Genomic DNA, 26,101 nt, shown 5'->3' on the forward strand with positions numbered 1-26,101 from the left:
TCCCTTTGTTAGTAAACGCGATAACTTTTGCGCAAACCAATCAAAATACGCTTTTTGTGATTTTTTTTACCAAACATAGGTAGCATAAAACAAATTGGCTGAAAATGTTTAAAAATTTAGATTTTTACATTTTTTTGGGGGGAATTTCATATAAAAAAATGTGAAAAATATTTTTGCAAAATTTACACTCTTTTTTTGTTTATAGCGCATGATCAAAAAATTGCACAGGTGATCAAATACCACCAAAACAAATCTCTGTTTGTGGGAAAAGGAGGACATCAATTTTATTTTAGTACAGCCTCGCATGACCGCGCAATTGTCAGTTAAATTAACGCAGTGCCGTATCGCATAAAATTGGCCTGGTCATTAAGGGGGTAAAACCTTCCGGTCCTTAAGTGGTTAATCACACCTCAGATCCATGCACACGGGATGGACATGCGTGTAGAAGGGGACTGTACACGGCTCACCTGCTTCATCAGCCGACTTCTGCAATACTTCTGCTAACTCGCGGTCCGCCATCTCCTCCGGACGCATGTCCTCCCTGCCCGGTCCGTATGCTAGCCTGGCACACTCGGGGAGCTCGGCCTCAGGCAGGAAGCTGGTACGGGTGCCCGTGGTGCCGATCACCAGAACGTTCTTCTCCAGGTCAATGGAGCACTGCGGAAGAGAACAGATTAACCACTTCACCCCCAGGCCACCTTCTGTCAATTTTTGTTTACATGTAACAATCAGTATTTGTTTTTTACTTCGAACCCCCAAACATTTTGTATTTAAGGGCAGAGACCCAATAGCAGTGATGGGAACCTTGTCACCCCAGATGTTTTGGTACTACATTTCCCATGATGCTCACCTTCACTGCAGAGTGCACGAGCATTATTGGCACCCCAAAACATCTGGGGTGCCAAGGTTCGCCATCCCTGCCCTAGAGAATAAATTGGTGGGCTTTGAAATCTTTTAGGTCACATTGGAAAACCGCTGGGCAAATACTACGCGACCTAAAAAATTTCAAAGCCCACCAATTTATTCTCTAGGGCAGGGATGGCGAACCTTGGCACTAGGGATGCACCAATCCGATATTCTAATTGGATGTCGGCGCCGATATGGCCATTGTAGCTGGATTGGGGGGGGGGGGGGGGGGGGACAGTAACATTGACCGATCCACTGGCCGATCCGTTTTTTGCTTAGTAACGGCTCAGCCATCCCTTACTTGGTGTAGTAATAGTATCGGATGGGAGCCACTACTTCCTGTATAGTCCTGGCTCACAGGCGGAGTGATATCAGATGCACTCCGCCTGTGAATGGAGGAGCCGTACACATGAAGCAGAGGCTTTGCTCTGTACTGCAGCCGCATGCTTTGTGTGTAGCTCCGGATCGGTTCCGGTATCGGCGATTTCACAACACCAGATATCGGTATCGGGTCCAAAAAAGTCAGACCGGTGCATCCCTACTTGGCACCCCAGATGTTTTGGAACTACATTTCCCATGATGCTCACCTTCACTGCTGAGTACACGAGCATTATGGGAAATGTAGTTACAAAACATCTGGGGTGCCAAAGTTCGCCATCACAGCCCTAGAGAATAAATTGGGGGGCTCTGAAATTTTTTAGGTCACATAGTATTTGCCCAGCGGTTTTCCAAACGCAAATTTTTATGTAAAAAATGTTATTGCAAAAAGCACAATATATAATCCAATATTTTTTTGTAAAATATGAAAGTTGAGGTCATTAGATACCAAACATGTTACACTCTAAAATTGCGCATGCCCAAGCAACGGCGGCAAGCGATGTAAATGTTATTATTCTAAGGCAGGGCTCGACAAATTTGCTATGAATCTAGGAGCCAGCTAAAAAAGTTAGGAGCCAGTTTTTTTTTTGTAGCGTGGGTTGTCAGGGCAAGTAATTTGCGCCCCCTAACTAACTTACAGCAGAGCGGTCAGTCAATAACTCCAATGTAACGCATTATGTCAAGGTTATGGGCTGGCCAGAAAGAATGACATTAAAAACCTGTTATAGGGGAAACTCCTTTTTATGCGAATGCATCATGACTGCGGCATGTAAAATACCCTCATCTGCTGCCTATTGTAGCTTAAGGGTGGCTGTTGGTGGGTGGCAAAAACATGTCTTTACAGCACATTTTTACCACCCAACTGCACATCTAAATAAAGCCTTTGTGACATTTTAAATAAAACACCGAAAAGGATGAAAGACGTATCCCAGCGCTGCTGATCTTCTGTTGCCTCTTTGCAGCTACTTCCTGCATGTGTGTCCCCCTGTGGTGATTGTGGATAATACACAGGGCTTTATCAGAGGACATAAAAAGATAATTTTAAAGCATGCCTTGCCTCATCTCCCTTCCTCCACCTCACAGCACACCTTAAACAACTTTGCACTATTAGAACAGCGGCTCAGTGTGGACACAGAACACACACACACACACAGGCAGCCCCCGTTCTCTATCCTCCACCAGAACCCTCCCCCCCCCCTCCCTCACAGTAGTGACTGTGATAGTCTGCCTGCTAGGTCAGGTAAAGGCCACACAGGCTGCCGGGTCCCCCTCCTCCTCACCCTTCTCCAAGGTCTGAACTCCTGCTGTGGGCTCTGGGGGGAGGAAGGCAAGCCTGATAAGGACGCTACGGGCAGCATAAGAGAACTCAGAGAGCAGCCATTCTCACAGGATACCGATCTTCATGCTACACCGGACCTTGCTCTGGCAGAGGGGAGGAGGCCAGCCCCCTCCCCTCTCACATTACTCACAGCCGGACTTCAGATTACTGCACGGAGACCAGAGAGGGGGAGAGCAAAGCATCAGCTGCCTGACACTCTGAGCTGCGTGTCCGGGCAGTCAGTCAGGAGTTGCAGAGAGTGGGCTGGCGGCAAATTAGGAGCCAGGACGCGGTTTCTGGTCGCCATGGCGACCTGGCGACCGGGGTTTGTCGAACCCTGTTCTAAGGCAATGGTATAAAAGCCTTTACAGGTCACCATTAGAGATGTACTGACATTTCGGCCGCCGACAATGGCGTTATTGGCATTTTGCCGATAAGAGAAAAAGGTGCCGATAAAGGCACCCAAAAAGCACTCAATTTTGCTGCAAATCCGCAACGATTTTACTGCGAATTTGCAGCGATATTGTCACGATTTACTGCACTTATGGTTTGTTTTTCATAGGTCATGCTATTTTTTTAACTGCCCAAAAATACAGCAAGCAGGATTTTTAGGTTGGAATCACACAAATTCGATGCAGGGACCAGTACCATTCCTGTGCGGGTTCCCACATCGCATGTCACTCGCAGGCAGTTCACACTGCCCTCTGCGAACCGCTGCAGGTGTCAATACAAAAGGTGACACCCCCAGATTGGTTCGCAGATCGCAGTGTGAACTGTGAAATGGTGCAGGACCCGGATCGCATAGGTGTGAACACAATTCCAGTGCGGACCAAAAAAAGGGTCCTGCACCATTATGGCCTGAATGCGATGCAATCTCTGCATGGCTGAATTTGCATCACGCAGACATCGCATGTGATCTGCACACAATGCGGTGCGAATCACATGCGATGTCTGACATCACAATAATAGTGTGAGCCCAGCCTTAACACCCCAACAGAAGCGCAACAGACCAGCGTGAAGACTTACATAAAATTTAAAAGGGATGCATTTTTCTTGCACTAAATGACAATAATGGCCGGCAAATTCATTTAAATTAATGATAATAATTAAAAAGTCAAATATAAAATTGTATATAAAAATATAAATATTTTTTAAACAACAAAGTGTCATTTTCAGGCCAAGTGCATCCTGCATTTTCGGTTTCGGCACCAAAATTTCCCATTCGGTGCACCTCTAGTTACCACTTTAGATGTACAGAGGAGGTCTGGTGCGGGACAATTGCTTTTTGAATGCGTTCGCCTTTGAGCGCGAGCATGGGGGAACTTTAATTTTTTTTATTTTTACAGTCACTTTTTTTTTTTTTAATTCTCTTTTATTCCTGTCGCAAGGAATGTAAATAACCCTTGTGATAGTCATGTGACAGGTACTCTTTACGGAGAGATCCGGGGTTTATAAGACCCCAGAAACCTCCTCTGCCCTTAAAAGCATTTGATGATCGCACCAAGATTCCCGGGACAGAGCCGCGCCGTAGCCGCCTTTTGGTTATTGAGCGGTAGGGAAGGACCAAACCTCTTTGGGCCCTATTTCTCCTGTAGGTCGCAGAACTCTGTGACCTGTATTCAGCAGACAGCAGGCTAAAGTCCGCTGTCGTCACTTAGCCAGTCCAGACTCTAGAGGGATCCCGACTTTAATGTTGGGATCCACCCAAAATGCCTGACTGGCAGCTGAAAACCAGAGCAAGCCGCCCCCTCCACAGCCCAGTGCTCCAGTGAGCACTCGAGGGGAAGAGCAGAGAGCCAATGAATAAAACTCACCGCTCTCTGCTCACTGAAGGCCGAGAACTGAGCGATCAGCGGTCTTTGATTGCTCGGTTTTCGGTTTTAGAGGGGGTGGGGGACAGATGCTTGCTGTGAGCATACATTTTTTTTTTTTTTTCTATAATCCAATATTACTTTTTCAAAGCGGTAGTAAACTATGAAAATAAATACCTTTCCCCTTTGGGGGAATATCATAATGTTGTATTATGCATCACATACTAGAACATTATGAAAGACTTTGAAAACGAAGCCCTCCAGCGGCGCGCTGTCATTGCTGCAGAGGCTTCCATCTTCCTTCCTGGTTCTCGGGCTGCGGTCACCTGAATGGCCGAGCCGCAATGACGTCACTCCTGGCTGTGTCACAGGTATGCCATTCCCTCAGAGCGCATACACCAGTGATATTACCGGCTGCTGCTCACTACATTATCTCCTAAACGCTGCACATTTAGAAGATCTTCATTTTACCGACAGGTAAGCTTTATCATAAGCATATTTGTAGGTAAAAATAAAACAACGAGAGTTTACTATCACTAGTTCCCCACCCCCAGCAATATTCAGAGTTCCCCGGGTGGTGCTCTCTCACCCAGAGAAGGAAGGATTGAATACTGTACTCAGATCAATACCTGGTGTCTCTTTAACATGTCGAGGCCAAGCAGCATATCCATCGGCTGCTCCTCCAAGATGGAGAAGGAACAGGGCAGGAAGTCTCCTTCGATCTGTACCTGAGCTACAATAAACAAGACATCGTACAAATAAGATCTTGGCGGGGGAGGATTTTATTTTTCTATCAGATAAAACGATAGGCCTGACAGAAAAAAACTGGCTTACCCAGATGGACTCTGCCGATAATCTTCTGGGTGCCGACCCCCTTAGCGATCCCGGCCCACCTTCTGTCCACCAGCCGCATGATGTGACAGCGCTCGGCGCAGGCCTGACTCATGATTGTCATCTGGGCACCTGCCATGAGGAAGAGAGATCAGTCACCTTGTCACCCTCGTGACCCCCAGTGCTGGATGCCTGATAGGAGGGGGTTCCCACCTGAATCAACGAACGCCTTCACGGGGTATCCGTTCACCTTGCAGTTGATATAAAGCATCACTACCTGACCAAAGCTCTCTGGAGCCTCTTCCATGGCGATCGTCATATTCTCTTCTATATTCTGCTGCCTGAGAGAGAAGACACAGAAAGTCACCACAAGTAGAAGATCTGAAGTATAACCGAAAGATCAAATTATTTTTTATTGCTGTACAGCCACATCAGTCCCTGTCCTCAGGAGCTTACAATCTAAGGTCCCTATCTGACATACTAGGGATAATTTAGACAGGAGCCAATTAACCTCCCAGCATCTCTTTAACCACTTGCCAACCGCTCCCATGCAGATTTACTGCGGCAGAGTGGCTCGGCTGCGCATAATCACGTAGTTCTACGTGATTATGTGCACGCGGTCTCGGCGGCGCACACCACCGGAGCCGCGCTCCAGCTGTAACCAGACACAGCGGGAGCCAGACCGCGGGAGGAGCGGGCACGATCGTCGCCGGCCTCCCTCGATCATTACAGAAGCTGACAGAAGAGCTGCCTTCCTATGTAAGCAAAGCAGTCAGCTCTTCTGTAACACATGAACAGAGCGATCGTGTGTCTGAGCTAAGCTGACTGATCTCTCTGTGCCGGTCACCCATGAACAGAGCGATCGTGTGTCTGAGCTAAGCTGACTGATCTCTCTGTACCGGTCACACATGAACAGAGCGATCGTGTGTCTGAGCTATGCTGACTGATCTCTCTGTGCCGGTCACACATGAACAGAGCGATCGTGTGTCTGAGCTATGCTGACTGATCTCTCTGTACCGGTCACACATGAACAGAGCGATCGTGTGTCTGAGCTAAGCTGACTGATCTCTCTGTACCGGTCACACATGAACAGAGCGATCGTGTGTCTGAGCTAAGCTGACTGATCTCTCTGTGCCGGTCACACATGAACAGAGCGATCGTGTGTCTGAGCTATGCTGACTGATCTCTCTGTGCCGGTCACACATGAACAGAGCGATCGTGTGTCTGAGCTATGCTGACTGATCTCTCTGTACCGGTCACACATGAACAGAGCGATCGTGTGTCTGAGCTAAGCTGACTGATCTCTCTGTGCCGGTCACACATGAACAGAGCGATCGTGTGTCTGAGCTATGCTGACTGATCTCTCTGTGCCGGTCACACATGAACAGAGCGATCGTGTGTCTGAGCTATGCTGACTGATCTCTCTGTACCGGTCACACATGAACAGAGCGATCGTGTGTCTGAGCTAAGCTGACTGATCTCTCTGTACCGGTCACATGAACAGAGCGATCGTGTGTCTGAGCTATGCTGACTGATCTCTCTGTGCCGGTCACACATGAACAGAGCGATCGTGTGTCTGAGCTATGCTGACTAATCTCTCTGTGCCGGTCACACATGAACAGAGCGATCGTGTGTCTGAGCTATGCTGACTGATCTCTCTGTGCCGGTCACACATGAACAGAGCGATCGTGTGTCTGAGCTAAGCTGACTGATCTCTCTGTACCGGTCACATGAACAGAGCGATCGTGTGTCTGAGCTATGCTGACTGATCTCTCTGTACCGGTCACATGAACAGAGCGATCGTGTGTCTGAGCTATGCTGACTGATCTCTCTGTGCCGGTCACACATGAACAGAGCGATCGTGTGTCTGAGCTATGCTGACTGATCGCTCTGTACCGGTCACACATGAACAGAGCGATCGTGTGTCTGAGCTAAGCTGACTGATCTCTCTGTGCCGGTCACATGAACAGAGCGATCGTGTGTCTGAGCTATGCTGACTGATCTCTCTGTACCGGTCACACATGAACAGAGCGATCGTGTGTCTGAGCTAAGCTGACTGATCTCTCTGTGCCGGTCACATGAACAGAGCGATCGTGTGTCTGAGCTAAGCTGACTGATCTCTCTGTGCCGGTCACACATGAAAGTGCATGTGCAGGAGTGATGTCATCACGCCTCCGGCCAATCAGATGGTCGGAGGATGCAAACCAGGAAGAAGAACGGAAGAAAATGTCTGCTGTGTCCCTGCTGAGCAGGCGGTACTGTGGGGGCTTCGTTCCAAGTATCTCATAATGATCTACTATGATGCACCCCACACATTAATTAAGCCTTGGTCTTTCAGGTTTTTCTTTTTTGAGGTTTACAACCTCTTTTGAAGTACATTCAAGCGTGAGAACGAAGTATTTTTAAAAAGCTCCAAATATTTTGCATGCACTCTGACTGGTTTTGTAACAAGCTTTGGAAATCAAATGAAGTGGACCTTCACCCCCCCCCCCCTTTTATGTAAACCTCTGTGCACTGCCACTACTTTCCACAATATGAATCAGCTTTTTTTTTTTTTTTTTTACACTTTAGGTCTGGCCCCGCCCACCGCCATTCTCACCTAGGCAAGGATGCGGCGTCCCTGTTGCCTCAGCGGCTGGTGGGTGAAGGCACGGTTGTCATCGGAGGCCGGCTGCCTGAACCCGGAAAAGGGGCAGCCGGTCTCTGACAACCGAGGAGGGATCTGGGCTGCAGCACCTGATCGGTGGATCACAGCAGAATCATGCCGGATCCAGCAGGCAAGTGAAAATCTGAATCCAGGACAATGCTGTATGACAGGTAAGCAGAGAAATTAGGGAAATAGGAAAAAAAAGAAAGGAAAAAAGTGACTAAAGTTAGAGAAGCCCCGGAACGTTTTCTATTCGAAGCCATGACGACAAATGCAGTTCCCCAAATTGAAGATAACCCATAATCAGACAATCTGAGAATCGAGTGACAAAGTGTCGGAGGTTTCTATGAAGCAGCACAGTCACCAGGCAACTGGAAGCGTCAGAGGAGGTCCTCTATTACAGCAGAGCTCAGACCAGAATGGCGGCATTCTTCCAGCATTCACACACAGAGTTTGCCTCGCCCTGTCAATGCCTGGAGGTCTTTCCCTCACAGAGACAATCGGCCAAGTAGTTTGCCAGAGGCTTATTAGTACTGCCTGTGTGAACCCAACCCTTCTACCAGAGACGGTTGCACACAATGTAGGAGGAGCCCACAGGAAATATCAGTTCCGTCACCTTATGTCTTCCTCTATTTTGGCTTGAGCTTCTAAATCGAAGGGGTCGGCAGATATGAGCCGTATCCGCTCCTGCTCCCTCCGGGCTCGCTCTTGTTGTTGCTCGAGGAGGACTCTTGTGAATCTGTCTGTGGAAGACATGCATGGTATAAGTTCACATACCGCTCCCCACCCCCGGCTGTAGCAGAATAGGAGACTATGGAGTCCGACTCACCCAAATCCCCGCTCAGCAGTGCCTCTGCCAGTGGGGGGTTCCGTTCTTTCAGTAGTGATAGTTCATGAGGATTTGCCAGCAGCATTTCCCGCAGCAGAGACGGGTTATCCAGCCCCTGTGGGAAAGTTGTTGAATCCGGAGCGGGAGGCCGAGGGGGCTGAGGGGCCGGCGGTTGGCTGGAGGTTCCGGGGACGGCGATGCTGCTGAAATCTATCCTGGGCAATCCCACTGAGGAGAAACACAACATGGGTACATTAGAATGTAGAAACAAGGCAGCGACCTAAGTCAGGGGTCAGCAACAGGCAGACTGCTATCTACAGTGTGACAGGCAGACCGGATCCCCACTGTCCCTACCCTCTGGGGGGATGGGGTCTATCCTCCCCACAAGAAGAGTGGCGCAGGGAAGCGGTGGGCAGGCACAGCTCCCCGTTTCGCTGTGCAGGGAAGCCGTGGAAAGGCAACCCTCCATGTGAGATAACATACAACCACATGAGATGGATACGAGGTGGATCAGGGGGACCAGCACTGCAGAACGGGTTGCTATGTTACATCACCACTTCCCTGTGCTGCTCTGCATATGTTGAGGGGGAAATGGGGATAGAACTGAAGAAGAATAAGGCAGAGTATGACGAAATGACATGCCAGGTGCTGCACATAATCAGATTTCCCCCCCCACCCCCCTGTATGTGCAGTTAAGGGAAATGCATTCTGTGGGCTGTGAATATTACATGAAGTTTCTGGAAGAGCTGCCGGTTCTGGTAAATTGGCTGGGAGGGTTCCAGACATGAGACGGTGTTTGTGGTTTTCCCCTCCCTTAGGGGAATACATCCTCATACCTGGTGCCGGGGCCACAGGCCGCGCCTCCGACGGATCCTTCTGCCTCAAGATCACCACATCTCCATCTTTCAAACCGTACGAGGACAGCGAGCGCTGATTGTCCGTCAGGGGTCTCTCTGCATAGATGATCTATAGGGGAGAGGAGGGGGAAGGGATGATGAATCACATCTGATGAGGACATGTTATGTGTCTGGAGGATTATGTGGGGGGGAGGGGGGGGGAGGAGGGGCATCTGACACAACAAATCACAGCAGCTGATGCTGGGAACACAAAGTGTATGTAACACCAACCATTGGGGGGGATACTCCCCCCCCCCCATAGGCCATTATCTTACTGACACCAATCATTGGGGAGCTATTCCCCCCATAGGCCATTATCTTACTGACACCAATCATGGGGGGGCTATTCCCCCCCATAGGCCATTATCTTACTGACACCAATCATGGGGGGGCTATTTCCCCCCATAGGCCATTATCTTACTGACACCAATCATGGGGGGGGGCTTTTCCCCCGGTGGCCACTATTATACTGACACCAATCATTTCTGCAGCTGTTTTCCTCTGGAACTATTATACATTTTTTTTGGGGGGGGGCTATATTACTCTGTGGGCCAAGGACCCATGGTACAAAGTTTGGGGGCTAATCTCCTCCAGGGGCCACAATTCCTTTCTCACCAATGGAATGGGGGGGGGGTGTAGTCTTGGGTTCTAAAAGAATGACTTACAGCATCCCCTATTACACATGACTGTCCCAGTACCCCACCCCCACAGGACTATCCCCGTAGGACCCTCCCACAGGACTATCCCCGTAGGACCCTCCCACAGGACTATCCCCGTAGGACCCTCCCACAGGACTATCCCCGTAGGACCCTTCCACAGGACTATCCCTGGACTCATTCTCCCGGATGTGAACACCTCTGCAGTCCACCATCATTCTGATTATACGCAGGGGGGAGTGGCTCCAGGATGAGGTTCTATACTCCTTTACCCCCCCCCCCCCCCCACATTGATAATGAACAAATCAGATTTGTGCTGCTCAGCCGCAGGAGGAGGAATTCTGAGCCCACTGACACTTTGTGCTGCAGCGACAGCGCCGGTCCTGAGTGCCGGGAGAGACAGAATGAATATCTCCGCTCTGAATGAATAAATGTCGGTGGAATCTCTTATAATATATATAAATGGATTAATCCCCCCCCCCCACCGACTATTGAATCCCATCACTCTGAGCCATGATATGATCATACGGGAGGTGACACCACCGGCCATATGCTGCCAGGATAATCCCATAATCCCGCTGGTTATTCCCCAACCGCCTGGCTCAGTACGGCACCTTATCCCTGCCAGCAGAGTCACCAGGCCCCCTGACCCATTCCCCACCCTGGCTGCCAGACTCCCTGACCTATCCCCACCCTGGCTGCCAGACTCCGTGACACGCCACCCCAGTCACCAGGCCCCCTGACCTATCCTCACCCTGGCTGCCAGACTCCGTGACACGCTACCCCAGTCACCAGGCCCCCTGACCTATCCCCACCCTGGCTGCCAGACTCCGTGACAGGCCACCCCAGGTCACCAGCCCCCCTGACCTATCCCCACCCTGGCTGCCAGACTCCGTGACACGCTACCCCAGTCACCAGGCCCCCTGACCTATCCCCACCCTGGCTGCCAGACTCCGTGACACGCCCCCGCCCCCCCCTGGTCACCAGCCCCCCTGACCTATCCCCACCCTGGCTGCCAGACTCCGTGACACGCCACCCCGGTCACCAGGCCCCCTGACCTATCCCCACCCTGGCTGCCAGACTCCGTGACACGCCACCCTGGTCACCAGGCCCCCTGACCTATCCCCACTATGGCTGCCAGACTCCGTGACACGCTAGACTCCATGACACGCCCCCCCCTGGTCACCAGGCCCCCTGACCTATTCCCCACCCTGGGTGCCAGACTCTGTGACACGCCCCCCCAGGTCACCAGGCTCCCCGACACCCCCCCCCCCCCCAGGCACTCCAACACACTGCCCCCCCAGCCACCAGGCCCCATCGACATGCAACCCCCGGCTGCCAGATTCCCCGACACGCCACCCCAGATTGACAAGCTCCCTAAAATGCCACCCCCAGGCCCCTCGGCACACCACCAGGCTCTCCAACACACTGCCCCCTGCCCGCCATGAAATGCCTCCCCCAGCCACCAGGCCCCACAACATGCTGATAGGCTTCCCTGACACCTCCCCCTCGGCTGCTAGGCCCCACAACATGCTGATAGGCTCTCAACACGGCACCACCAAGCTCCCTGGCCCCTTGACATGCCAGGCAGGCTGGCAGGCTGCAAGGACATGCGCCACCAGGCTGCCAGGTACCTCGACACACCGCCGCAAGGCTCCACATTACGCCACCACCAGGCTCCCTGATATGTCGGCTCCCGGCCACCAGGCTCCACGACACCCAACCAACCCACCCACTCTACACCACCCCTGGCTGCCAACCTAACCAACATGCAACCAACCTCCTCTACACGCCGCCAGGCCCCTCTACACCACTCCTGGCTGCCAGCCTCCCTGACATGCAACCAACTCCCTCTACACGCCGGCAGGCCCCTCTACACCACTCCTGGCTGCCAGCCTCCCTGACATGCAACCAACTCCCTCTACACGCCACCAGGCCCCTCTACACCACTCCTGGCTGCCAGCCTCCCTGACATGCAACCAACTCCCTCTACACGCCACCAGGCCCCTCTACACCACCCCTGGCTGCCAGCCTCCCCGACATGCAAACAACTCCCTCTACACGCCACCAGGCCCCTCTACACCACTCCTGGCTGCCAGCCTCCCTGACATGCAACCAACTCCCTCTACACGCCACCAGGCCCCTCTACACCACCCCTGGCTGCCAGCCTCCCCGACATGCAAACAACTCCCTCTACACGCCACCAGGCCCCTCTACACCACTCCTGGCTGCCAGCCTCCCTGACATGCAACCAACTCCCTCTACACGCCACCAGGCCCCTCTACACCACCCCTGGCTGCCAGCCTCCCCGACATGCAAACAACTCCCTCTACACGCCACCAGGCCCCTCTACACCACTCCTGGCTGCCAGCCTCCCTGACATGCAACCAACTCCCTCTACACGCCACCAGGCCCCTCTACACCACCCCTGGCTGCCAGCCTCCCCGACATGCAACCAACTCCCTCTACACGCCACCAGGCCCCTCTACACCACCCCTGGCTGCCAGCCTCCCCGACATGCAAACAACTCCCTCTACACGCCACCAGGCCCCTCTACACCACTCCTGGCTGCCAGCCTCCCTGACATGCAACCAACTCCCTCTACACGCCACCAGGCCCCTCTACACCACCCCTGGCTGCCAGCCTCCCTGACATGCAACCAACTCCCTCTACACGCCACCAGGCCCCTCTACACCACCCCTGGCTGCCAGCCTCCCTGACATGCAACCAACTCCCTCTACACGCCACCAGGCCCCTCTACACCACCCCTGGCTGCCAGCCTCCCTGACATGCAAACAACTCCCTCTACACGCCACCAGGCCCCTCTACACCACTCCTGGCTGCCAGCCTCCCTGACATGCAACCAACTCCCTCTACACGCCACCAGGCCCCTCTACACCACCCCTGGCTGCCAGCCTCCCTGACATGCAACCAACTCCCTCTACACGCCACCAGGCCCCTCTACACCACTCCTGGCTGCCAGCCTCCCCGACATGCAAACAACCCCCTCTACATGACGCCAGGCCCCTCTATACCACCCCTGGCTGCCAGCCTCCCCAACATGCGCATGCGTGAGTGGCACTGCACCTCCTGAATGGCCGGGGAATTTTCTGAGACATGTGACGTGTCCAAGAAGATTGCAGGGAGGGAGAGGAGAAGAACTTAGGCGGCCCAAGTATATAAGTGGGTCCCTGTCAAAGGCGGCCCAAGTATAAGTGGGTCCCTGTCAAATCTAGGTACCCGCTCCCCCCAAAATATGACATGTCAGTGGGTTCAGGAGTCCTTAAAGCAAAAGTTCCACTTTTGGGTAGAACTCCGCTTCAACATAACCCCCGACTAGGAGATTCCCTAATACACCTCAAATCAGACAACCATCGGGGTTACTCCTAAAATCTTCAACTAAAAATATACAAATTAAAGGAGAAGTACGGGGAAAGCTTGTTTGGCTGTACGCCTCCTGAGGAAAGCTCGTTCTGCACTCCTGTGACCCGAGCTGAGGCCGCTTCACTCCTCAGAGAGCCAGTCTAGGCTGGGGACAATATGGTCAGGATCCACCTACATGCCTGGACTGGTACCCAGGTCAGCCTATCAGAGAGCCACTGACAGTCTGAGCCGGCTGCTCCCGCCCTCTTCACAGCCCAGCGATCCAATAAACAAAGGGGGGGGGGGGGGCGGGTGAGAGCGGTGACTGACAGTCTGCAGCTCTCCTCACATTCCCTGACTATGAGACGCTCTGCAAGGGCTTCTTCACACTGGACTAAACTTCTAACGCTTAAACTCTCCTATAGCGTCAGTACGGGCGATGGACTAGCGGTAATGAGTGCTAGTATGGGCGCTAGATGAGGGGTAATGAGTGTTAGTATGGGCTCTAGATGTGGGGTAATGAGTGCTAGTATGGGCTCTAGATGAGGGGTAATGAGTGCTAGTATGGGCTCTAGATGTGGGGTAATGAGCGCTAGTATGGGCTCTAGATGAGCGGTAATGAGTGCTAGTATGGGCGCTAGATGAGGGGTAATGAGTGTTAGTATGGGCTCTAGATGTGGGGTAATGAGTGCTAGTATGGGCTCTAGATGAGGGGTAATGAGTGCTAGTATGGGCGCTAGATGAGGGGTAATGAGCGTTAGTATGGGCTCTAGATGTGGGGTAATGAGCGCTAGTATGGGCTCTAGATGTGGGGTAATGAGCGCTAGTATGGGCTCTAGATGTGGGGTAATGAGCGCTAGTATGGGCTCTAGATGTGGGGTAATGAGCGCTAGTATGGGCTCTAGATGAGGGGTAATGAGTGCTAGTATGGGCTCTAGATGAGGGGTAATGAGTGCTAGTATGGGCTCTAGATGAGCGGTAATGAGCGCTAGTATGGGCTCTAGATGAGGGGTAATGAGCGTTAGTATGGGCTCTAGATGTGGGGTAATGAGTGCTAGTATGGGCTCTAGATGAGGGGTAATGAGCGTTAGTATGGGCTCTAGATGTGGGGTAATGAGCGCTAGTATGGGCTCTAGATGTGGGGTAATGAGCGCTAGTATGGGCTCTAGATGAGGGGTAATGAGTGCTAGTATGGGCTCTAGATGAGGGGTAATGAGTGCTAGTATGGGCTCTAGATGAGCGGTAATGAGCGCTAGTATGGGCTCTAGATGAGGGGTAATGAGCGCTAGTATGGGCTCTAGATGAGGGGTAATGAGTGCTAGTATGGGCTCTAGATGAGCGGTAATGAGCGCTAGTATGGGCTCTAGATGAGGGGTAATGAGTGCTAGTATGGGCTCTAGATGAGGGGTAATGAGTGCTAGTATGGGCTCTAGATGAGCGGTAATGAGCGCTAGTATGGGCTCTAGATGAGGGGTAATGAGTGCTAGTATGGGCTCTAGATGAGGGGTAATGAGTGCTAGTATGGGCTCTAGATGAGCGGTAATGAGTGCTAGTATGGGCTCTAGATGAGCGGTAATGAGCGCTAGTATGGGCTCTAGATGAGGGGTAATGAGTGCTAGTATGGGCTCTAGATGAGGGGTAATGAGTGCTAGTATGGGCTCTAGATGAGGAGTAATGAGTGCTAGTATGGGCTCTAGATGAGGAGTAATGAGTGCTAGTATGGGCTGTAGATGAGGGGTAATGAGTGCTAGTATGGGCTGTAGAAGAGGGGTAATGAGTGCTAGTATGGGCTCTAGATGAGGGGTAATGAGTGCTAGTATGGGCTCTAGATAAAGGGGTAATGAGTGCTAGTATGGGCTCTAGATGAGGGGTAATGAGTGCTAGTATGGGCTCTAGATGAGGGGTAATGAGTGCTAGTATGGGCTCTAGATGAGGGGTAATGAGTGTTAGTATGGGCTCTAGATGAGCGGTAATGAGCGCTAGTATGGGCTCTAGATGAGGGGTAATGAGTGCTAGTATGGGCTCTAGATGAGCGGTAATGAGTGCTAGTATGGGCTCTAGATGAGGAGTAATGAGTGCTAGTATGGGCTCTAGATGAGGAGTAATGAGTGCTAGTATGGGCTCTAGATGAGGGGTAATGAGTGCTAGTATGGGCTGTAGAAGAGGGGTAATGAGTGCTAGTATGGGCTCTAGATGAGGGGTAATGAGTGCTAGTATGGGCTCTAGATGAGGGGTAATGAGTGCTAGTATGGGCTCTAGATGAGGGGTAATGAGTGCTAGTATGGGCTCTAGATGAGGGGTAATGAGTGCTAGTATGGGCTCTAGATGAGGGGTAATGAGTGTTAGTATGGGCTCTAGATGAGCGGTAATGAGCGCTAGTATGGGCTCTAGATGAGGGGTAATGAGTGCTAGTATGGGCTCTAGATGAGGGGTAATGAGTGCTAGTATGGGCTCTAGATGAGCGGTAATGAGTGCTAGTATGGGCTCTAGATGAGGAGTAATGAGTGCTAGTATGGGCTCTAGATGAGGAGTAATGAGTGCTAGTATGGGCTCTAGATGAGGGGTAATGAGTGCTAGTATGGGCTCTAGATGAGGGGTAATGAGTGTTAGTATGGGCTCTAGATGAGCGGTAATGAGCGCTAGTATGGGCTCTAGATGAGGGGTAATGAGTGCTAGTATGGGCTCTAGATGAGGAGTAATGAGTGCTAGTATGGGCTCTAGATGAGGAGTAATGAGTGCTAGTATGGGCTCTAGATGAGGAGTAATGAGTGCTAGTATGGGCTCTAGATGAGGAGTAATGAGTGCTAGTATGGGCTCTAGATGAGGGGTAATGAGTGCTAGTATGGGCTGTAGAAGAGGGGTAATGAGTGCTAGTATGGGCTCTAGATGAGGGGTAATGAGTGCTAGTATGGGCTCTAGATGAGCGGTAATGAGTGCTAGTATGGGCTCTAGATGAGGGGTAATGAGTGCTAGTATGGGCTCTAGATGAGGAGTAATGAGTGCTAGTATGGGCTCTAGATGAGGAGTAATGAGTGCTAGTATGGGCTCTAGATGAGGGGTAATGAGTGCTAGTATGGGCTGTAGAAGAGGGGTAATGAGTGCTAGTATGGGCTCTAGATGAGGGGTAATGAGTGCTAGTATGGGCTCTAGATGAGCGGTAATGAGTGCTAGTATGGGCTCTAGATGAGGGGTAATGAGTGCTAGTATGGGCTCTAGATGAGGAGTAATGAGCGCTAGTATGGGCTCTAGATGAGGGGTAATGAGTGCTAGTATGGGCTGTAGAAGAGGGGTAACGAGTGCTAGTATGGGCTCTAGATGAGGGGTAATGAGTGCTAGTATGGGCTCTAGATGAGGGGTAATGAGTGCTAGTATGGGCTCTAGATGAGGGGTAATGAGTGCTAGTATGGGCTCTAGATGAGGGGTAATGATGACTTAAGAACGCTCCCCAGATGCCGCATGCGCTGCGCAGTATTAAAGCGTTGGATGGGCGGAGCTCTCACACCGATTACATTACAGGAAATAAATCCCAGCAGAGTTCCGTCCCCCCAAATTCTTTCCACTTCCACAGATCTGCCGCCCCTCCAAAGCTGACTTTTATTGGCTGTGAAGTTTCCTAATAATACTAATGGAGATCCGGGAACATCGATCGATCGCTGGGACTTCTCTGTATGAGGGAAATACAGAGCCATCGTCACACCCAGAGCCCCCCTCCCCCGCCCGGGCAGAGTGATGTCACCTTATAACAGGAAGTGCCTGAACAAAAACCTCCATGGTGGGATCACCAGGATGACAGACCCCGCCCATAGGGCTTTCCATCCATCCATTCCTATATCTCCCCCTCCCCCCTCAGGGTTATCCTCAGACTCTTCCCCCTCCGGGCAATCCTCAGACTCTCCCCCTCCCCCCTCCGGGCTATCCTCAGAATCTCCGCCTCCGCCTCCGGGTTATCCTCAGACTCTCCCCCTCCCCCCTCCGGGCTATCCTCAGACTCTACCCCTCCCCCCTCCGGGCTATCCTCAGAATCTCCGCCTCCGCCTCATCCTCAGACTCTCCCCCCTTCGGGTTATCCTCAGACTCTTCCCGTCCCCCCTCAGGGTTCTCCTCAGACTTTCCCCCTCCCCCCTCAGGGTTCTCCTCAGACTCTCCCCCTCCCCCCCTCAGGGTTCTCCTCAGACTCTCCCCCTCCCCCCCTCAGGGTTCTCCTCAGACTCTCCCCCTCCCCCCCTCAGGGTTCTCCTCAGACTCTCCCCCTCCCCCCCTCAGGGTTCTCCTCAGACTCTCCCTCTCCCCCCTCATGGTTCTCCTCAGACTCTCCCCCTCCCCCCCTCAGACTCTCCCCTCCCCCTCAGGGTTCTCCTCAGACTCTCCCCCTCCCCCCCTCAGGGTTCTCCTCAGACTCTCCCCCTCCCCCCCTCAGGGTTCTCCTCAGACTCTCCCCCTCCCCCCTCAGGGTTCTCCTCAGACTCTCCCCCTCCCCCCCTCAGGGTTCTCCTCAGACTCCCCCCCTCCCCCCCTCAGGGTTCTCCTCAGACTCTCCCCCTCCCCCCCTCAGGGTTCTCCTCAGACTCTCCCCCTCCCCCCCTCAGGGTTCTCCTCAGACTCTCCCCCTCCCCCCCTCAGGGTTCTCCTCAGACTCTCCCCCTCCCCCCCTCAGGGTTCTCCTCAGACTCTCCCTCTCCCCCCTCATGGTTCTCCTCAGACTCTCCCCCTCCCCCCTCAGACTCTCCCCTCCCCCCCCCCTCAGGATTCTCCTCAGACTCTCCCCCTCCCCCCCTCAGACTCTCCCCTCCCCCTCAGGGTTCTCCTCAGACTCTCCCCCTCCCCCCCTCAGGGTTCTCCTCAGACTCTCCCCCCCCCCTCAGACTCTCCCCCCCCCCCCCTCAGGGTCCTCCTCAGACTCTCCCCCTCCCCCCTCAGGGTTCTCCTCAGACTCTCCCCCTCCCCCCTCAGGGTTCTCCTCAGACTCTCCCCCTCCCCCCTCAGGGTTCTCCTCAGACTCTCCCCCTCCCCCCCCAGGGTTCTCCTCAGACTCTCCCCCTCCCCCCCCAGGGTTCTCCTCAGACTCTCCCCCTCCCCCCCTCAGGGTTCTCCTCAGACTCTCCCCCTCCCCCCTCAGGGTTCTCCTCAGACTCTCCCCCTCCCCCCTCCGGGTTATCCTCAGACTCTCCCCCTCCCCCCTCCGGGTTATCCTCAGACTCTCCCCCTCCGGGCTATCCTCAGACTCTCCCCCTCCCCCCAGGGCTATCCTCAGACTCTCCCCCTCCCCCCCAGGGCTATCCTCAGACTCTCCCCCTCCGGGATATCCTCAGACTCTCCCCCTCCCCCCCCAGGGCTATCCTCAGACTCTCCCCCTCCGGGATATCCTCAGACTCTCCCCCTCCGGGCTATCCTCAGACTCTCCCCCTCCGGGCTATCCTCAGACTCTTCCCGTCCCCCCTCAGGGTTCTCCTCAGACTTTCCCCCTCCCCCCTCAGGGTTCTCCTCAGACTCTCCCCCTCCCCCCCCAGGGTTCTCCTCAGACTCTCCCCCTCCCCCCCCCAGGGTTCTCCTCAGACTCTCCCCCTCCCCCCTCAGGGTTCTCCTCAGACTCTCCCCCTCCCCCCTCAGGGTTCTCCTCAGACTCTCCCCCTCCCCCCTCAGGGTTCTCCTCAGACTCTCCACCTCCCCCCTCAGACTCTCCCCCTCCCCCCTCAGGGTTCTCCTCAGACTCTCCCCTCCCCCCCTCAGACTCTCCCCCTCCCCCCTCAGAGTTCTCCTCAGACTCCCCCCTCCCCCCCTCATGGTTCTCCTCAGACTCTCCCCCTCCCCCCCTCATGGTTCTCCTCAGACTCTCCCCCTCCCCCCCTCATGGTTCTCCTCAGACTCTCCCCCTCCCCCCTCAGGGTTCTCCTCAGACTCTCCCCCTGCCCCCTCAGGGTTCTCCTCAGACTCTCCCCCTCCCCTCCTCAGGGTTCTCCTCAGACTCTCCCCCTTCCCCCCTCAGGGTTCTCCTCAGACTCTCCCCCTCCCCCCCTCAGACTCTCCCCCTCCCCCCCTCAGGGTTCTCCTCAGACTCTCCCCCTCATGGTTCTCCTCAGACTCTCCCCCTCCCCCCTCAGGGTTCTCCTCAGACTCTCCCCCTCCCCCCCTCAGACTCTCCCCCTCAGGGTTCTCCTCAGACTCTCCCCCTCCCCCCCTCAGGGTTCTCCTCAGACTCTCCCCCTCCCCCCTCAGGGTTCTCCTCAGACTCTCCCCCTCCCCCCTCATGGTTCTCCTCAGACTCTCCCCCTCCCCCCTCAGGGTTCTCCTCAGACTCTCCCTCTCCCCCATCAGGGTTCTCCTCAGACTCTCCCCCTCCCCCCCTCAGACTCTCCCCTCCCCCCTCAGGGTTCTCCTCAGACTCTCCCCTCCCCCCTCAGGGTTCTCCTCAGACTCTCCCCCTCCCCCCTCAGGGTTCTCCTCAGACTCTCCCCTGCCCCCTCAGGGTTCTCCTCAGACTCTCCCCCTCCCCCCTCAGGGTTCTCCTCAGACTCTCCCCCTCCCCCCTCAGGGTTCTCCTCAGACTCTCCCCCTCCCCCCTCAGGGTTCTCCTCAGACTCTCCCCCTCCCCCCTCAGGGTTCTCCTCAGACTCTCCCCCCCCCCCTCAGACTCTCCCCTCCCCCCTCAGGGTTCTCCTCAGACTCTCCCCCTCCCCCCCTCAGGGTTATCCTCAGACTCTCCCTCTCCCCCATCAGGGTTCTCCTCAGACTCTCCCCTCCCCCCTCAGGGTTCTCCTCAGACTCTCCCCCTCCCCCCCTCAGGGTTATCCTCAGACTCTCCCCCTCCCCCCTCAGGGTTCTCCTCAGACTCTCCCCTGCCCCCTCAGGGTTCTCCTCAGACTCTCCCCTGCCCCCTCAGGGTTCTCCTCAGACTCTCCCCCTCCCCCCTCAGGGTTCTCCTCAGACTCTCCCCCTCCCCCCTCAGGGTTCTCCTCAGACTCTCCCCCTCCCCCCTCAGGGTTCTCCTCAGACTCTTCCCGTCCCCCCTCAGGGTTCTCCTCAGACTCTCCCCCTCCTCCCCTCAGGGTTCTCCTCAGACTCTCCCCCTCCCCCCCTCAGGGTTCTCCTCAGACTCTCCCCCTCCCCCCTCAGACTCTCCCCTCCCCCCCTCAGGATTCTCCTCAGACTCTCCCCCCCCCCCTCAGACTCTCCCCTCCCCCTCAGGGTTCTCCTCAGACTCTCCCCCTCCCCCCCTCAGGGTTCTCCTCAGACTCTCCCCCCCCCCTCAGACTCTCCCCCTCCCCCCCTCAGGGTTCTCCTCAGACTCTCCCCCTCCCCCCCTCAGGGTTCTCCTCAGACTCTCCCCCTCCCCCCCTCAGGGTTCTCCTCAGACTCTCCCCCTCCCCCCTCAGGGTTCTCCTCAGACTCTCCTCCCCCCTCCCCCCTCAGGGTTCTCCTCAGACTCTCCTCCCCCCTCCCCCTCAGGGTTCTCCTCAGACTCTCCTCCCCCCTCCCCCCTCAGGGTTCTCCTCAGACTCTCCCCCTCCCCCCCTCAGGGTTCTCCTCAGACTCTCCCCTCCCCCCTCAGGGTTCTCCTCAGACTCTCCCCTCCCCCCTCAGGGTTCTCCTCAGACTCTCCCCCTCCCCCCCTCAGGGTTCTCCTCAGACTCTCCCCCTCCCCCCCTCAGGGTTCTCCTCAGACTCTCCCCCTCCCCCCTCAGGGTTCTCCTCAGACTCTCCTCCCCCCTCCCCCCTCAGGGTTCTCCTCAGACTCTCCCCCTCCCCCCCTCAGGGTTCTCCTCAGACTCTCCCCTCCCCCCTCAGGGTTCTCCTCAGACTCTCCCCTCCCCCCTCAGGGTTCTCCTCAGACTCTCCCCCTCCCCCCCTCAGGGTTCTCCTCAGACTCTCCCCTCCCCCCCTCAGGGTTCTCCTCAGACTCTCCCCTCCCCCACTCAGGGTTCTCCTCAGACTCTCCCCCTCCCCCCTCAGACTCTCCCCTCCCCCCTCAGGGTTCTCCTCAGACTCTCCCCCTCCCCCCTCAGACTCTCCCCTCCCCCACTCAGGGTTCTCCTCAGACTCTCCCCCTCCCCCCTCAGACTCTCCCCTCCCCCCTCAGGGTTCTCCTCAGACTCTCCCCCTCCCCCCCTCAGGGTTCTCCTCAGACTCTCCCCCTCCCCCCTCAGACTCTCCCCTCCCCCCTCAGGGTTCTCCTCAGACTCTCCCCTCCCCCCTCAGGGTTCTCCTCAGACTCTCCCCTCCCCCCTCAGGGTTCTCCTCAGACTCTCCCCCTCCCCCCCTCAGGGTTCTCCTCAGACTCTCCCCTCCCCCCTCAGGGTTCTCCTCAGACTCTCCCCCTCCCCCCCTCAGGGTTCTCCTCAGACTCTCCCCCTCCCCCCCTCAGGGTTCTCCTCAGACTCTCCCCCTCCCCCCCTCAGGGTTCTCCTCAGACTCTCCCCTCCCCCCCTCAGGGTTCTCCTCTGACTCTCCCCTCCCCCCTCGGACTCCTCACCAGGGCCTGGTCGGAGGGAATGCCGCTCTCCAGCTCGCACAGAGCCCGGAAGTTCTCCAGCTCGAAGTCCGGATCCACTTCCAGGGAGAAGGTGGCCTCGCTCAGGTCCCGGCGGACGCAGTACACGGTGATCAACATGGCGGCTCCGGCCCGTCTCTCCTCACCGGCCGCCTACTGCGCATGCGCGGCTTCCCCGGGGTCACGTGTCCCACTACGACCCCGCCCACCGCTACCTTCACACCCAGAGCGTCCCACAATCCTCCGCGGCCTGACATCGCTCTGCGCTCCTCCCACTACGTAACACGCTGTACGGAGCGCCTGGTCATGTGACCAGAAATGTGTGAGTGGGTGTGGTTAAGTGACGTCAGTGAAGGGTGTGATTAGGGGAGCAGTGCCTGTGCATACAGAACCTGAAGGATTGAGGGGACCCCAAATACTGACAGAAGGGGCCCAAAGTGTACACCCCACCCCTCCCCCACCATTCTAAACACCTCCCACACCCTGATCTTACCCTCCTCCCCTGGGAACATCCCCTCTGAACATTTCCCACACCAATTCCAGATCCCTCCTCCGCCAGACCTTTCTCTTCCAGATCCCTCCTCCGCCAGACCTTTCTCTTCCAGATCCCTCCTCCGCCAGACCTTTCCCTTCCAGATACCTCCTCCGCCAGACCTTTCTCTTCCAGATACCTCCTCCGCCAGACCTTTCCCTTCCAGATCCCTCCTCCGCCAGACCTTTCCCTTCCAGATCCCTCCTCCGCCAGACCTTTCTCTTCCAGATCCCTCCTCCGCCAGACCTTTCTCTTCCAGATCCCTCCTCCGCCAGACCTTTCCCTTCCAGATACCTCCTCCGCCAGACCTTTCCCTTCCAGATACCTCCTCCGCCAGACCTTTCTCTTCCATTAACCTCCTCCGCTAGACCTTTCCCTTCCAGATACCTCCTCCGCCAGACCTTTCCCTTCCATTAACCTCCTCCGCCAGACCTTTCCCTTCCATTAACCTCCTCCGCTAGACCTTTCCCTTCCAGATCCCTCCTCCGCCAGACCTTTCCCTTCCAGATCCCTCCTCCGCCAGACCTTTCCCTTCCAGATCCCTCCTCCGCCAGACCTTTCCCTTCCAGATACCTCCTCCGCCAGACCTTTCTCTTCCAGATCCCTCCTCCGCCAGACCTTTCTCTTCCAGATCCCTCCTCCGCCAGACCTTTCCCTTCCATTAACCTCCTCCGCCAGACCTTTCCCTTCCAGATACCTCCTCCGCCAGACCTTTCTTTCCAGATCCCTCCTCCGCCACACCTTTCCCTTCCAGATTCTCCTATGCCAGACCTTTCCTTCCAGATCCCTCCTCCGCCAGACCTTTCCCTTCCAGATCCCTCCTCCGCCAGACCTTTCCCTTCCAGATCCCTCCTCCGCCAGACCTTTCCCTTCCAGATCCCTCCTCCGCCAGACCTTTCCCGTCTATTAACCTCCTGCGCCAGACCTTTCCCTTCCAGATCCCTCCTCCGCCAGACCTTTCCCTTCCAGATCCCTCCTCCGCCAGACCTTTCCCTTCCAGATCCCTCCTCCGCCAGACCTTTCTCTTCCAGATCCCTCCTCCGCCAGACCTTTCCCTTCCATTAACCTCCTCCGCTAGACCTTTCCCTTCCAGATCCCTCCTCCCCAGACCTTTCCCTTCCATTAACCTCCTCCACCAGACCTTTCCCTTCCAGATCCATCCTCCGCCAGACCTTTCCCTTCCAGATCCCTCCTCCCCAGACCTTTCCCTTCCATTAACCTCCTCCGCCAGACCTTTCCCTTCCAGATCCCTCCTCCGCCAGACCTTTCTCTTCCAGATCCCTCCTCCGCCAGACCTTTCTCTTCCAGATCCCTCCTCCGCCAGACCTTTCTCTTCCAGATCCCTCCTCCGCCAGACCTTTCCCTTCCATTAACCTCCTCCGCTAGACCTTTCCCTTCCAGATCCCTCCTCCCCAGACCTTTCCCTTCCATTAACCTCCTCCACCAGACCTTTCCCTTCCAGATCCATCCTCCGCTAGACCTTTCCCTTCCAGATCCCTCCTCCCCAGACCTTTCCCTTCCATTAACCTCCTCCGCCAGACCTTTCCCTTCCATTAACCTCCTCCGCCAGACCTTTCTCTTCCAGATCCCTCCTCCGCCAGACCTTTCTCTTCCAGATCCCTCCTCCGCCAGACCTTTCCCTTCCATTAACCTCCTCCGCTAGACCTTTCCCTTCCAGATCCCTCCTCCCCAGACCTTTCCCTTCCATTAACCTCCTCCGCCAGACCTTTCCCTTCCAGATACCTCCTCCGCCAGACCTTTCCCTTCCAGATACCTCCGCCACCAGACCTTTCCCTTCCAGATACCTCCTCCGCCAGACCATTCCCTTCCAGATACCTCCTCCGCCAGACCTTTCCCCTCCAGATACCTCCTCCGCCAGACCTTTCTCTTCCAGATCCCTCCTTCGCCAGACCTTTCTCTTCCAGATCCCTCCTCCGCCAGACCTTTCCCTTCCATTAACCTCCTCCGCCAGACCTTTCCCTTCCATTAACCTCCTCCGCCAGACCTTTCCCTTCCAGATACCTCCTCCGCCAGACCTTTCCCCTCCAGATTCCTCCTCCGCCAGACCTTTCCCTTCCAGATCCCTCCTCCGCCAGACCTTTCCCTTCCAGATCCCTCCTCCGCCAGACCTTTCCCTTCCAGATACCTCCTCCGCCAGACCTTTCCTTCCAGATCCCTCCTCCGCCAGACCTTTCCTTCCAGATCCCTCCTCCGCCAGACCTTTCCCTTCCAGATTCTCCTCCGCCAGACCTTTCCCTTCCAGATCCCTCCTCCGCCAGACCTTTCTCTTCCAGATCCCTCCTTCGCCAGACCTTTCCCTTCCAGATTGTCCTCCGCCAGACCTTTCCCTTCCAGATACCTCCTCCGCCAGACCTTTCCCTTCCAGATACCTCCTCCGCCAGACCTTTCCCTTCCAGATACCTCCTCCGCCAGACCTTTCCCTTCCATTAACCTCCTCCGCAGACCTTTCCCTTCCAGATACCTCCTCCGCAGACCTTTCCCTTCCAGATACCTCCTCCGCAGATCTTTCCATTCCAGATACCTCCTCCGCAGATCTTTCCATTCCAGATACCTCCTCCGCTAGACCTTTCCATTTCAGATACCTCCTCCGCCAGACATTTCCCTTCCTTTAACCTCCTCCGCCAGACCTTTCCATTCCAGATACCTCCTCCGCCAGACCTTTCCCTTCCAGATACCTCCTCCGCCAGACCTTTCCCTTCCATTAACCTCCTCCGCCAGACCTTTCCCCTCCAGATTCCTCCTCCGCCAGACCTTTCCCCTCCAGATTCCTCCTCCGCCAGACCTTTCCCCTCCAGATTCCTCCTCCGCCAGACCTTTCCCTTCCAGATTCCTCCTCCGCCAGACCTTTCCCTTCCAGATACCTCCTCCGCCAGACCATTCCCTTCCAGATACCTCCTCCGCCAGACCTTTCCCCTCCAGATACCTCCTCCGCCAGACCTTTCCCTTCCAGATCCCTCCTTCGCCAGACCTTTCCCTTCCAGATCCCTCCTCCGCCAGACCTTTCCCTTCCAGATCCCTCCTCCGCCAGACCTTTCCCTTCCAGATACCTCCTCCGCCAGACCTTTCCCTTCCAGATACCTCCTCCGCCAGACCTTTCCCCTCCAGATTCCTCCTCCGCCAGACCTTTCCCTTCCAGATCCCTCCTCCGCCAGACCTTTCCCTTCCAGATCCCTCCTCCGCCAGACCTTTCCTTCCAGATCCCTCCTCCGCCAGACCTTTCCCTTCCAGATTCTCCTCCGCCAGACCTTTCCCTTCCAGATCCCTCCTCCGCCAGACCTTTCTCTTCCAGATCCCTCCTTCGCCAGACCTTTCTCTTCCAGATCCCTCCTTCGCCAGACCTTTCCCTTCCAGATTGTCCTCCGCCAGACCTTTCCCTTCCAGATACCTCCTCCGCCAGACCTTTCCCTTCCAGATACCTCCTCCGCCAG

At 55.3% G+C, this 26,101-nt stretch overlaps 1 protein-coding gene across 1 annotated transcript in view; it reads right to left on the reverse strand.

Annotated features, from left to right (window-relative positions):
- Positions 1-22,294, reverse strand: part of LOC309569051 (uncharacterized protein) — a 30,018-nt gene extending 7,724 nt beyond the window's left edge. Inside the window, exons 1-8 of the mRNA XM_082274812.1 lie at positions 22,103-22,294; positions 9,557-9,686; positions 8,721-8,948; positions 8,508-8,634; positions 5,458-5,585; positions 5,248-5,376; positions 5,043-5,146; positions 468-657 (exon numbers count right to left, since the gene is read on the reverse strand). Of these exons, the coding sequence (XP_082130938.1) occupies positions 468-657; positions 5,043-5,146; positions 5,248-5,376; positions 5,458-5,585; positions 8,508-8,634; positions 8,721-8,948; positions 9,557-9,686; positions 22,103-22,240 (1,174 nt within the window). The 5' untranslated portion in view covers positions 22,241-22,294. The remainder of the gene's footprint in view (positions 1-467; positions 658-5,042; positions 5,147-5,247; positions 5,377-5,457; positions 5,586-8,507; positions 8,635-8,720; positions 8,949-9,556; positions 9,687-22,102) is intronic.
- Positions 22,295-26,101: the final 3,807 nt, after the last annotated feature.

The sequence above is a fragment of the Pelophylax lessonae genome (genome assembly GCF_965119305.1).
Source record: "Pelophylax lessonae genome assembly, chromosome: 12".
NCBI classification, from domain to species: Eukaryota; Metazoa; Chordata; class Amphibia; order Anura; family Ranidae; genus Pelophylax; species Pelophylax lessonae.